A 13083-nucleotide genomic window follows, 5' to 3' on the forward strand; every position below is an offset into this window, starting at 1 on the left:
TGGTTTGGTATGCTATGAGCCTTTAGCTTCAAGTGTTTCAGAAAGAATGAAGCATTTCACGGTGGTGTTTCTGTTCTGAGAGCAAATAAGCTCTCATCAGAAAGAGATTATTTTAATGGGAGATTAAACTAAGCTGCTTAGTGGAAAATCTCTGCAGTTCAGAATCAATAGCTAAATAGGGACAAATGGAATTATAGGAAAGAGAAGAGGAGGAAGGATCGCTTATGGCTCCAAAATAACTTTCTTATTTGGTATTAGACTTGTGAATTTTATGATTTGAGGTCTCTCTGTGTGCCAGGGAGGCTTGGGTTTGCTTTTGGGGTGTTCATAGCCGTTGCCCTTGGTCAACACAGTAGTGTGCTGCCCTATCTCTGATTTTTATACTGGCCAAACTTTCTTAACAAACTCAAGACTCAAAGAAGGGCAGTGTAGCAAAAACAAGGGAGGGGCGCTCCATTGCCTAGCTCTGCTGCTAACCAGATGCCCAATATTGGGCATGTCACTTAGCCCCTTTGGGTTTCACTTTCCTTCTCTGTAAGAGGGGGAATTAGACTTGATCTAAGACACTTTCCGGGGCAAATAATCTATGACTCCTCTAAGCCAGAGAGTCTCAAACATTTTTGAAGCACCACCTTCTTGCCCTATTTCATACCTGCTTTGACTCCTAGGAAGATTAGGGCTAAAACAGTGTTTAGGAACAGTACTGTCTTTGTAATAGGTTTCTGGTATAACGATGTCCTTAGTTACGTTCTCTACAACTTGTGTTAGTTTTTTTAATACACCTCTTGTACATATGAGGTTTTCCTAAGGCACCTCAGAATGAAAGAAAAAAAGAAATTTCCGTATGTCCCACTATGCAAGCTACCCCAGCCCCATGAGAAATAAATACATTGAAACTTGTTTCTTTGACTTTCTGTGTTTAAAAGAAAATCCCAGTGGGAAATGTGATGGAAAATCGGTAATGGGGATGAACTAATGGTAGGGACAATAATCATGGGGTTACTGATTGCACAGCTATAGAAGGCTTTAGGGAGACAAATTTCAGGAAGACTTTCTAACAATTAGAGCATGCAGAGACGGAATGGGTGGCCTTTGGAGGGGGTGAGTTCCACGTCACTGGTAGTGTGTGAATGGAGACTGCAGGTGTGGCAGAAAGGGATTCAGCTTTGGAACCATGGTTACACCGTGTGACCTTCACAGCCTTTTGATCATAAAATTCCCTGAGCTGAAGTTCCTCTGTTTCACCAGGAACATATTTCTATTCTGAATTCGGTCTTCCTACTTCTCCAGGTCTCCCTGGGGTTTCTAACTCCCAACTGCAGAAACACTGGTCATGTTCCTACTATGACCTGGCAGAAAATAGTAGGAAAAAAGATCTCAACTCATAATCTATGTCACCTTTGAAGATGGTAAAGTTCCCAGCATGTTTATGTATATTTTTTCTTAACTTTCAGGTACCGTTTGAAAAAAACATGACTACTTGATAAGATATTCACTGAGACCATTTAAAATTTAGGCTAAATATTAGACCATTTGAAATTTAAAATAAGGCTTACAGATCAAAAGCTTTAGAAGAAGAACTGGTAGTGGAGATAATTACTCCAGAAACTGAGATTAAATGTAGTTACAGGTAGTCAATTACACTTTCTTTTGCTGCTGCGTTATCTAAACAAGTGCTTCTCAAACTTTACTGTGTGCAGGAAGCCCAGGGGATCTTGTCAGTATGCATATTCTGACTCAGAAGGTCTGAGTGGGGCCCAAGAGTCTGCATTTCTAACAATCAACCAGGGGATACTGATGCTGCTTGTCAGGGGTCCGCTGAGTAGTGAGCAAGGATCTAAGCTACCCTTCCTTTGACAGGTCAGTGGTCATGTACCTCTGTTCTGCATGGACCATTTTCTCAAATCTCCACTCTTCTAGAAATGGAGGCACCATCACATCTGGGTGACTCCTGGACACCCATCAGTTTAGGTATAAAATTAGGCCAGTGTTTAGTGCTTAGGCCAATAGACTTCAGGGTTGAGCTCCCTAGTTCTCTTCCTGTGCCCTACTCACAGATTCAGTGTGTTAGCTCGGGCGACTTTTAATCTCTCAGTTTTTCAGAAGTAAGTGATCCTGACATCAGAGTGGGGGTATACTTTGATCACAATCCTTATTGCTTCTTCATTTAATAGGCCCATTGCTCATAATTACTATTCCACTAAAAAATGTTTTGGAGGTTTTATTTTATTTCCCACCTCCTGTCTCCAAATTTGTCAGCTACCTTAAAATCGAGCAGGTGTTTTAATTAGAGTCTTCAGTGTGTTGGAGCAGCCAGTTTATTTCCCAAGATCTTCATCTGTAAAATGATGGGGTTGGACCAGATGATTTGGAAGGTTTCTTCCAGCCCCCTGTGTTGTAATCTATCATTATAAGTTTTCTAAGAAGATGGCAAATTACCCAGAACCTTTGAACTGATTCAGTTTAGTTCCAAATGTCTGCAGTGATATATACCCAACGCGTAGAAGATGATACTATTGTTCTGAATTTTTCACATTTGTTGGGTGATTATTTTAAAATAAGGAAGTGAGAAAAACCCAGGTACAGCGCAGAAATTATTTCCTCTTTTTATTGGAGCTCTATTCTTTGCTGCAAATCTCACTGGAATACAAAAATAGATTCTGTTAGTCTGTGTGGGAAAGGTGTTGGTGAGTGATATTAAGTTTTATTTCACAAGTTCTTATGATTGTGTGTGTGTGTGTGTGTGTGTGTGTGTGTGTGTGTGTTGAGGGGAAGGGGAGCGCTAAACCGGCTTCTCTAATGTGATTCAGTGTTGCAGCGGAGATCTGGTCTGCTGCTTGTTACACGTATTTTCACATTGCCTTCCCTTGGCCCTCCTTGCGCCCTTTGCACTTCAGAAGTTCTGATGGTACCCAAAATTATCATGTATTCTGCCCTTTTTTCCCCATGGGAAAAATTTAGGATATGCCACGTCTGGCCTCCATTTGTTGACATGAATGTTCTAATCTGAATATTAATCTGGAGTTTGGAAGAAAAACAATTGAGATATTTAAAAATGCTTTCAGCTAATCAGATGAATTCCACAGTCTTTTCCTAAATTTAAAAAGGGATGTTTTTTTCTGAAATGAAATAACACATGTTCATCATGTTAAAAGACAAAAGAAAACAAAAAAATACCTGTAGGTTTTTTGCCAGTTTTCTCTTTTTATAAATAAAGTTGCGATAAATCGTCATGCAGCTTCGTGCCTAAGTCTCTGTGAATCTCGGTTGCTTTCACCCCAGCAGTGTCCCTGTAGAGGTCCCAGAGGTGGGGATACAGGCCTGCCCTGGGCATCTCCCCACCCTCCCCCTGTGACCTGAATCCAGGGCCCCCCTGAATGCAGTTTTTGTTGTTGCAGTTTATTTAATGTTTTTCTTTCCCTTTATGCCTGATCAAGTCAGTTATTCACATTTGCAGTTTCTCTTGTACAGATACTCATTTGAGAACCGCCCTGCATGCTTCCTTCCCCTCGTGGAAAGAGCTAATAATGCAATGAATGCTTTTATGACAGTTACCATGTGTAAGGCACTGGGCGCTTTCCCCCTACACCCGTGAGTGGCTAGATGATTTTACAGCCATTCCACAGATGGGAAAACTGAGGTTCGGAGAGGTTGAATGACTTGCATAAGGACTGAGAGCAGCTCACCTTGGAGCCTAGGGCCTTCAGACCCTAGAACGCTCTCCACTTTGCTTTGCTTTCCTCTTAGTCTCCTCTCCCCACCCTCCTCTTCCGCATGGAGACAAGAGGGGTGAAGAAAGCTCGTGGGAGGGAAAGGATCAGCGACCAGGAAGCTTCTCAGGTTCTTCTGACCACAGATTCCCAAGTTGGGCTGGGCATTGGCATTGCCCCTGTACTTTGTTTAAAATACGGTGCCTGGGCCCCACCCCAAACTTACTGAACCAGAATCTAGGGGGCTTGGTCTCATTCCTGAATTTCAGAAAGCCTCTGCAGTTGGTTCTGCTGTGCAGCCATGTTCTGGAGGCTCTGCTTCATGCCCAGGGCCCTGTCCCTTGGTTTTCGGTTGAAGGAGCCAGCAGCAGCTCAGGCCCTGTTGGCTGTTCTGAGGCAGGTCACGGGGCAGTGGTCCCAGGGGCTCAGAGCTTGGCCATGGCGTGACTCACTTCCACGTCACAGGCAGCAGCCCTTAGAGAGGGGAGGAGAGTCAAACCTTTGCAGCAAAGGGGAAGTTGCTGTGTCCTCCTCGCTCCCCTGGTGTGGTGGCCTCGCTGATGGTAAGTCATTGACTTCTGGGGCTTCTGTGGTGCGTTGCAGAGACTGAGGGGAGAATCAGACCTCGCGCCTCTTGAAATGGACTATTTTGGTTCTGCCATCCTTCTGTCTCGTGGCCATGGGTTATTGGGTTTGATCTTTCTCTGATGTGGGTTAGTTCACTCTGCAGTGGGCTCCTCAAGGCTCCTCCTTAAATGACCCCTGCTGAAGGATGCTTTCTTTGGACAGTCTTCCCTTCTGAAATAATCTTTGATTTGGGGAAGAACATGCCCAGCTGGGATGGTAAAATCCATTTCAGTGTCACTAAAAATCTATAGCCTGTCTCAGGATTTTGTATTTCCCTTGCCAGGTTCCCTGACTGCCTTGTAGAACAAGATATGTCCACACTCCTAGCTGCACCTGAAACAATTAGCAAGGACTCATGCCAATGATAGACTTGTGGGCCCATGGAACTTTCCCCTTGAGGCCTCAGAGTCCCCCAGGATTATGAATTTCCCACAAAGCTGTGAGCCCAGATGGCACAGTGAAATTTGCCACGGGCTGCTTCGTCAGCCACCCAGAGACAGGCTTCTCCTCCCAGTTTCTTAGACTTTCTGTGGTCCTTCAAGGAAAGTATCTGCAAGTCCCTCTGTCAACTGTGATTGCTAAGATGCAGTGGAAAGGGGGTGATGAATGCCGAAGTTTCCACTAGCGTGAGAATCTCAAGTTTGCACCTGTCTTTGTCTAAATTTTCTAACATGCACCGGAATGGAAATATCAGGTATAGGAATTTTATCAGTTACTTTCTTACCCTGTTTTTTCGGTATTCTTTGCATCTTGCTTCTCCTGGAACTATTGCTAGAAGAGAATACTGGAACTTAGGAGGGACCTGACATCTGTTTTACCCTTTCAAAGCCCTTTTATAGACATTATTTCATTTGGTTCATGAACGTTTCCTAGCAGGCGGACATTATTATTATCTCCATTTTAAAGATAAGGAAAACAAGGCCTAGGCAGGTTCAATGACTTGCCCAAGGTCACACAGCTGCTTTTGATTGGAGCTAGGGTCAGGGCGAGGGCCTCCTACCTTGTAGTCCAAGGCCTAGTGATTGCCTTGTCTAGGTACCACAGCCAGCCTTTGATGTGGTGCGTACTCACTGGGTATTTACTGTTCTCGAGGGCCCGTGCTGAGTGCTGGTATAGAGCAGAGAAAGACAGACATAGTTATGCTGTAATGGTATCTCCCCTCTAGACCAGCACTATCCCAAAAATATATAATGTGAGCCACATGTGAAATTTAAACTTTTCTAGTAGCTGCAGTAAAAAAAAAAAAAGTAAAAAGAAACAGGTAAATTCATTTTATAACATGGTTTACTTAACTCAATATATCTAAAACATTCTCATTTCAACATATAATCAATATAAACATTATTAATGATATATTTTACATCCTTTTTTTCATGCTAAGTCTTTGAAATCTGGTGTGTATTTTATTATAATTTAAATTATATATGTAATTTTAATTTACTTATATATATATCTATATATAAATAAACGGGTACACAAGAAATTGTTGCTAGTGGTTTCCTTCTGGTGGATGGAGGATATTTTGAACTTTTAGACATTTCTCCAATGTTTTAATTTTTTTCTGTGTTCCTGTTTTACTTTCATTTACGAATTTCAAAAGAGAAAAATGCTGGAGTCATGAGGATTTTATGGATCTAGAGAAAGGAGTTGGGCTTACACCAAGCTAACCTGAGTAGGTTGAGCTTCAGGCTAAATTCCCTTTGTGCAAACTCTCGGCCTTTTTCTCGGCTTCGTTAGACTGATCTTCTGGGTAAGGGGAGGCGACGTGGCATTGGTTGGTATTACTGCTTTAATGTCTGCACCGTCACTGACTCGTGTGGGCTAATGCCTGAAAAGAGAGAGCAGCTACTTGTCATCGAGTCATCTTTTTACTTCTGTCAAATGGAATTTGACTCTTGTCAAATTTGGACTGATGTCTTCTTAGGTTACTACAATCTTTGTGACAAGAAATAAGAGAATTTTGGTGTCTGTTTCACACACTCTGACACTAACTGGTGTGCCATCTTGGGCAAGTCACTTGGCCACCCTGCATCTATTCTTGTCATCTTTAAGATGTTGGCAAGAGCCCAAGTTGACATCTCAGACCTTTACAGCCATGAAATTCCATGATTCCAACTATGTGTGATTTTATATATCTTACATTTCACTGCTGGTTCTCAATCTGATATTTTTCAAAATCCCATCAAGGTACAGTGTATTATTTCAGCCAGCAAGTTATCGTTCACAACAGAATTTTAAACAGAGCCTTAGATGACATAATAATAGCTTTCTGTTTATGGGCATTATCCAAGTTCAGTCCCAAGTTGAGTTAGGAGAACATAACATTATGCCATTATCTGTGTGCAAATGAAAGAATGCATGTATTTAACATTTTACATGTACTGTTTATGATGGTCTGCATGTAGATTTATGAATCTAGGCTCACAGGAAGATAATGGGGGCAAATCTGTATGACAGAATGGGTCTGTCAATTTCCCTGTTATTGCAGGATGTTTTGATAGCTTTTCAATTTAGTTTCCATCACCATTCACATGACTGAGAGTGTGCCTGGGATGGCTGAGGAAATGGGATGATGTATGCTCTAAATGACTCTTTATTTGCCCATTGGAGAAATTATTGAAACCACAGTAGGTTTATCACATGGACTTTGGGGTAGAAGACTTCCTAATTTAGCCAGTTTGGTAAAATTTAGACTTAAACAGCAGTCAGTTGGTTTTACAAGATACAGAAAAATGAGTAAAACCAATCATTGATAAAATTACCCTTTCTGTGGGGGGAAAACCATTTGGAGCCTATTTTATTTTTACTATGTTTACGTATTTTAAGAAAATACTGGTCTTCACTGACAATGTTTCACATGTGGTAGGCGCCCAGTAAATGGTGGATGACTGGATGGGTGGGTGCATCCATGGATTCTTGTGCATTTTCCTTACTCTTGGGCCCATTTTGAATATCCCAGTTGAAGAAAAAGATAAGCCTCCCATGAGCATCTTTCTTAGGGGCCTGTGCTACTGATGCCATTTGGATCATCAGCTACTTCCATGGAGCATGTTTGTCTTGTGGTCACGTGGTCAGGATGTGTCCACAAGTTGATTCAAAGCAAGACTGGGTCTATAGCATGCATCTTTTTTTGCTATGTTTATACTTAAAAATGTACCAGATATGACAGCCTGTTCCACAAAAGAATCGAGTATGCTATTACAGAAGCTAGTTGATAGCTGGAATTGTTTGCTCCGTGGAGGGGGGTGTATGGATCTGTTGGTGGCAGAGATTAAATTGGGCGTGTCCTTCTTGAAGGAGATCATTAAAAGGAAGAAATCGGTAGAGTTCAGAGGAGACCTCTAGAATTGGCTTTGTCATTTTGGGAATTCCTTGGTACTTTTTCTGCTGGATTTAGGTCTTCTGTGTATGTCTGTCCTCCCTGTCAATCTTACAAGGTTAGATTCATGGTAGGTTCTTATTTAAAAGAATGATGGTTGGACACGCATGTTTTGTCTGCCAAATTGCCAGTTTCACAGCCTGCTGGCTCCCTCTCTAACATCTGATAACACAGGAAATAGAGGGGAGGCTGATGATGAAATGAAAATGCTCTACTTTTACGGCTGGACTAAAATAAGTTTCCTTTTGCGTGTACAGCTAATGTTTGAGGCTGTATGGTAGTTAAAGCTTGCAGTAAGAAAGACTGTCATCAAAACTAGCAGATAGAAGAATATTAACATTAGCTGTTGACTCTTTTTTTTTTTTTTGAGCATGTAAAGTGTGGGAAACATTTCTGTTGAGGATATGGCATTTCGTGTTCCAAATGGAGTCAACCTGTTGCTTGTTCTGAAACAGATTCCCCTTTTCATTTTCTAAAACTTTCTGAATATCATTTCTCAAAGCCTTGGTTTGTTGCTAGAGAAGGTCTCTAACTGTGATTGTGAAGCATTTTCGTGTTAGAAGTTTTTCAGGAAAATATGTCATGCCAAAATAGTCGTTCAGTAATTTGGCAGCCTAAGTGTTTTATTTTGTAGTCACTTTGAATTCAGAGTCCCACAGGTTATAGAAATCCTTCAACATTGTTTCGCCCCAGTCCCTTCCATGGTCCAGGGTGTTCCTATGATTAAAACTTGCCCATACTCTGGAAATAGTCTAACTTTAAATTCTCTAAGGGGAAAACAGACATAGGGCTGAGTCAACAAGATGGAAATATAGAATATTAGCATTAAAAAAGGAAATTCTGGGGCTGGCCTGGTGGCTTAGTGGTTAAGTTTGCACACTCCACTTTGGCAGCCTGGGGTTTGTGAGTTCGGATCCCACACCGCTCATCAAGCCATGCTATGGCAGTGTCCCTCATACAAAATAGAGGAAGATTGGCACAGATATCAGCTCAGGGCTAGTCTTCCTCACTAAGAAAAAAAAAAGAAAAGAAAAGAAAAGGAAACTCTGGGATCATCTGGCCCAACCCCTTTAGTTTAAAATGAAACAAGTAAGAACAAGAGGGGTTAGAAGATTAGCCCAGTGTTACACAGTTAGTGGCAGAGATGCGACTGTTCATTATATTTATATTCAACAAATATTTAGTGAGCTTATGGATGCCTGCCATGGGGGTGGCACCCTGCAAGGTCCTGGTAAAACTTGATGAAAAAGTCATACTCCACCCCTTCTCTCTCAGAGTTTATGTGTCCTAGAGGGAGAGAGAGATTAAACAGCCAGTTGCCCTGTTAATTACCTAATGCCAAGAGTGTCCAGTGTTAGAAGCAAGAGTCAGGGATGTCCTTTTTTTTTTTAAGGAAGATTAGCCCTGAGCTAACTGCTGCCAATCCTCCTCTTTTTGCTGAGGAACACTGGCCCTGAGCTAACATCTGTGCCCATCTTCCTCTATTTTATACGTGGGATGCCTACCACAGCATGGCTTGCCAAGCGGTGCCATGTCCGCACCTAGGATCCGAACCAGTGAACCCTGGCTGCCAAAGCTGAATGTGAGCACTTAACCGCTGCACCACTGGGCAGGCCCCAGGGATGTCCTTTTGAATAATAAAGGGGACCTGAGATATTCCAGGGACCCCTTTGATAGTTCCTACAGCATCCATTAAGGAAAGAATGAGTTTCCTGAGCATCCGTCTTGGAAAAGAGAAGAGAAGGCATGGCTTGTAGTTATGGCAAATGTTATACCACATGGTCATTTCATAGTAACATAGAGCCTAAGTTAACTGTGGCTTCCAGGCAGGTTAGGCAGAGCACTCATTTTCTCAGAGTAGTGATTAGAACTGTCTGAAATTTTACAGTAGCTTTATTCCAGCACTCAATTTTTTTTGTGTGTGTGAGGAAGATTGGCCCTGAGCTAACATATGTTGCCAATCTTTCTCTTTTTGCTTGAGGAAGACTGTCACTGAGCTAACATCTGTGGCAATCTTCCTCTGCTTTATGTGAGGTGCCGCCACAGCGAGGCTTGACAAATGGTGCTAGGTCTGTGCCTGGGATCCAAACCTGTGAACCCTGGGCTGCCAAGACAGAACGTGTGAACTTAACCGCTATGCCACTGGGCCAGCCCCTTAAGCACTCAATTTTAAAATGAGCGTTTTGCTTCTTTCCTTAAGTTTGTAGACAGCAGTGATGTTGGTGTGTATATATTCACATGTTCCCACAATTTCAAAGTTTCACATTCTAGTTCACCTGAATGTGTATTGGTTGGAAGGATGGGCTAAAGATAAGTTGAAAACTAATAAGGATCAATATAAAATCCTTCTCAGGGTCCAAGAAAATAATCAAATAGTTGTACAAAAACCAGATAAAGGGATATATATTCTAAGAGTAGCATTTGGAAGAAGATCTGGTGGTTTTAGTTGAAGGCAAGCTAAACATGGTCAACAGAGCAATGTCACCTCCAAAAAAGGTAAACGCCGCATGAAGGCTTATGAACAGAAGTATCAGTATCAGAGAAGAGGCTGCTTCTCTACGCTGCATCGGTCAGCTTAGCTGGAGGTGTGTTCACCATTTCAATGGGAGGCACATACCGATGCTCATCCACCCATCCATCCCTCCGTCCATCCATCCACTCACTTTTCCATCCTTTCGCTCATTGAGTTTATTGTTCCTTCAGTAGAATGTAAGCCTCAGGAGAATGGAGATTTTGTTCACTGCTGTGTTCCCAGTGCCTAGAGCAATGCTCGATACATAGTAGGCCCTCAATAAATTGTTAAATGACTGAATGAGGAAATTTCAAATTCTGTCAGATGATAAATGGTTGAAGTAAATAAGCTGTTGTGGGGAAAAGAAGTTTCACTGGAACCATGGAGACTGTCTTCAGAGCTTTGAAGTCCTGTCACGTGGAAAAGCAAGGGGTGTGACTTTTCTGTGTTTCTGTGGTGGACAGGGCAAGGAGCAATGGATGAAAGTTGCAACAATGACAGTGATGCAAGTTTAGGTGGCCCTCATAACCCAAAGACGACTGATTCTGGGAAAAAGTCAGGTGAAGTGGTGTTGGGGAGAGAGAAATTCCCCCTTCTACCCTTCCAGTCTTCTTATGCCTGAACCAATAATAAAAATGACATAAGGCCAGACTAACAGGGGAAAAAACGCAATTTAATATGTTCATATTGGAGATCATAGAGAAATGATGTTTGGAGAGTGATCAAAGCAGGCAGTATATATATCTTTTCACACAAAAAAACATAAATTTGTGAAGAATGACCTGACAAAGAAACTTAGGTTTGAGGTATGTAATTAGGAATTTAAACAGAGTTTGGGTTTGAGGTAGAAAATGAACAAAGTTGGTTATATCGTCTTCTCAGCCCTGAATCCCCTGGCTCTGGATAAGGACAGAGGGAGAGCACCTTTCAAAGGGGAGATTTATTTCCTACTCTCAGGGGGAACAGAGGGAGGAAGGTCAGAATGCCCTTTTTGCTTCTCAAGTAACTTTAATTCAAAATCATCAATATGCCGTTGTGGGATATTTTGGAGTGGCCTGCCCTGGGCCCCAACATTGGCTATACTTAAGTAGGGGTTAAAATTTCATAGTAAACATTTAAAAAAAATTTTTATGGGGACTTTATTTTGAAAAGCAAAACTAAAAATTAAGAACATAATTTTTTTTTTTTTTTTTTTGGTGAGGAAGATTGGCCCTGAGCTAACGTCTGTTGCCAATCTTCTTCTTTTTATTTTATTTTTTTCCCCAGAGCCCCAGTACATAGCTGTATACCCTAGTTGTAGGTCCTTCTAGTTCTTCTATGTGGGATGCCACCACAGCATGGCCTGATGAGCAGTGTCTAGGTCCACGGCCAGGACCCAAACTGGCGAACCCCAGGCCCCTGAAGCAGTGTGTGTGAACCCAACCACTATGCCACCAGGCCGGCCCCAAGAAAATAAGTTTATTTTTATATTAACACAGTTTTGATTATAATTTTAGCTTTAAGCTAATTCTCAAACTACACAAAGACTGAATGAACTGTTGCTGGGTATTATGCATGAGGGGTTGAGTACATTTTCTTGACATAGTTTTAAGCCAGCAGAAGATGACGTTCCTTAGTTCATGTTTGACTTTTTTAAAACAGTTGTATTGAAATATAATTCAAAACGCATTTGACTTTGACGGTTTTCAAGTCCTCCTCTCTATCATCATATATTCCTTGTCATTCACTTTTGATTATCGGGCCGCATCCCTGTGGACTTTCTGCTGTCCAGTTGGTAACCTTTCCAACTGACAGCGGCTTTACTTGGGACGCAAACAATTTTCCAACATCGCTTTCATCAACTTTGTAAAATTATGCATCTTTTGCGAAATCTAGAATTACCCTGAATAACCAAATCACATTGTATTTGTGGTTTATTGTGGATAAATCCTAAATCTGGGAGAGATACAAGCAATGAAAACATGACTTGATGGATGAGGAGAATATACACCAAGATCAAGCAAGCAGAGGTGTTTAAGTGGGGACTAATTTTGTAAATGAGCATTTAGTTAGTGAATAGTTTTATGTTGTGAAAAACAGCTTTCCTATGTTACCATAACTGCAAGGACTTGAAATAGGAATACTCAGAAAATGATAAGGCTGCTAGAGTTGGAAGCCGCTGACAGGGGTTCAGAGCCCCAAGCTTGGTACTGCCAAGCAGAGAACCAAGGGAATAGATATCCTGGTACATCTGTGACCCATTCCATTTGGTAGACCAGTTGGGAAGCTTGGCCACTGATGATAGGCTCCAGTCAAAAAAGTCTTGACAGGCCCAATCCCACATATAACATTTAACAAGGCTAAGTATTAAATTAGTGCAATTAGTTCCGAAATCTCGTTCCCTCAAAACAAAACAAACTGAACTATACAACTGTAGCATGGCAGAGGGAAAGTCCTGGCTTCCGTGGTTTACGTGAAAAACAGCTGGGGGTTTGAAGTGACCACGTACTCAATGTGAACCAGCAAGGTGGCACGAGTGCTCTAAGATGCAGTCCTGAGTGGCCCTTCAGAACCATGGCCAGACCGGAAGAAGTGACATCCCTTCTTGTATTATACATAGACTCTAGTTAGCCATCTGCAGTAGCTGTTGGCAGAAGGTAGGGGAATGGAGAGTTAGGTTGGGGGGATGCTGGGGGACAGACAAGCCAGAGCTCTCTCCATCTGAGGCCTGCTTAGAAAGGTGAGTGTATTATTCTGGACTTGTTTATTTGTAAGGAAAGAACCCCAACCTGGGCAAAAGAGGAATTAACCCAACTATGGGAAGGGTAGGAGTGTAGTTGGCCCTCAGAGATAACAGGGAACCAAGGACTTGAACC

General features: G+C 42.0%; 1 protein-coding gene across 2 annotated transcripts in view; it reads left to right on the plus strand.

Annotated features, from left to right (window-relative positions):
* Positions 1-13083, plus strand: part of PIK3AP1 (phosphoinositide-3-kinase adaptor protein 1) — a 112082-nt gene that overhangs the window by 10049 nt on the left and 88950 nt on the right. The window contains exon 1 of one of the 2 annotated variants that reach the window (XM_023641719.2): positions 3997-4273. The exons of the other annotated variant lie outside the window; for it this stretch is intronic. Within the exon in view, the coding sequence (XP_023497487.1) occupies positions 4012-4273 (262 nt within the window). The 5' untranslated portion in view covers positions 3997-4011. Of the gene's footprint in view, positions 1-3996; positions 4274-13083 lie in introns of those variants that run through there. 2 annotated transcript variants of the gene reach the window in all.

Source organism: Equus caballus, chromosome 1, assembly GCF_041296265.1.
Source record: "Equus caballus isolate H_3958 breed thoroughbred chromosome 1, TB-T2T, whole genome shotgun sequence".
NCBI lineage: Eukaryota > Metazoa > Chordata > Mammalia > Perissodactyla > Equidae > Equus > Equus caballus.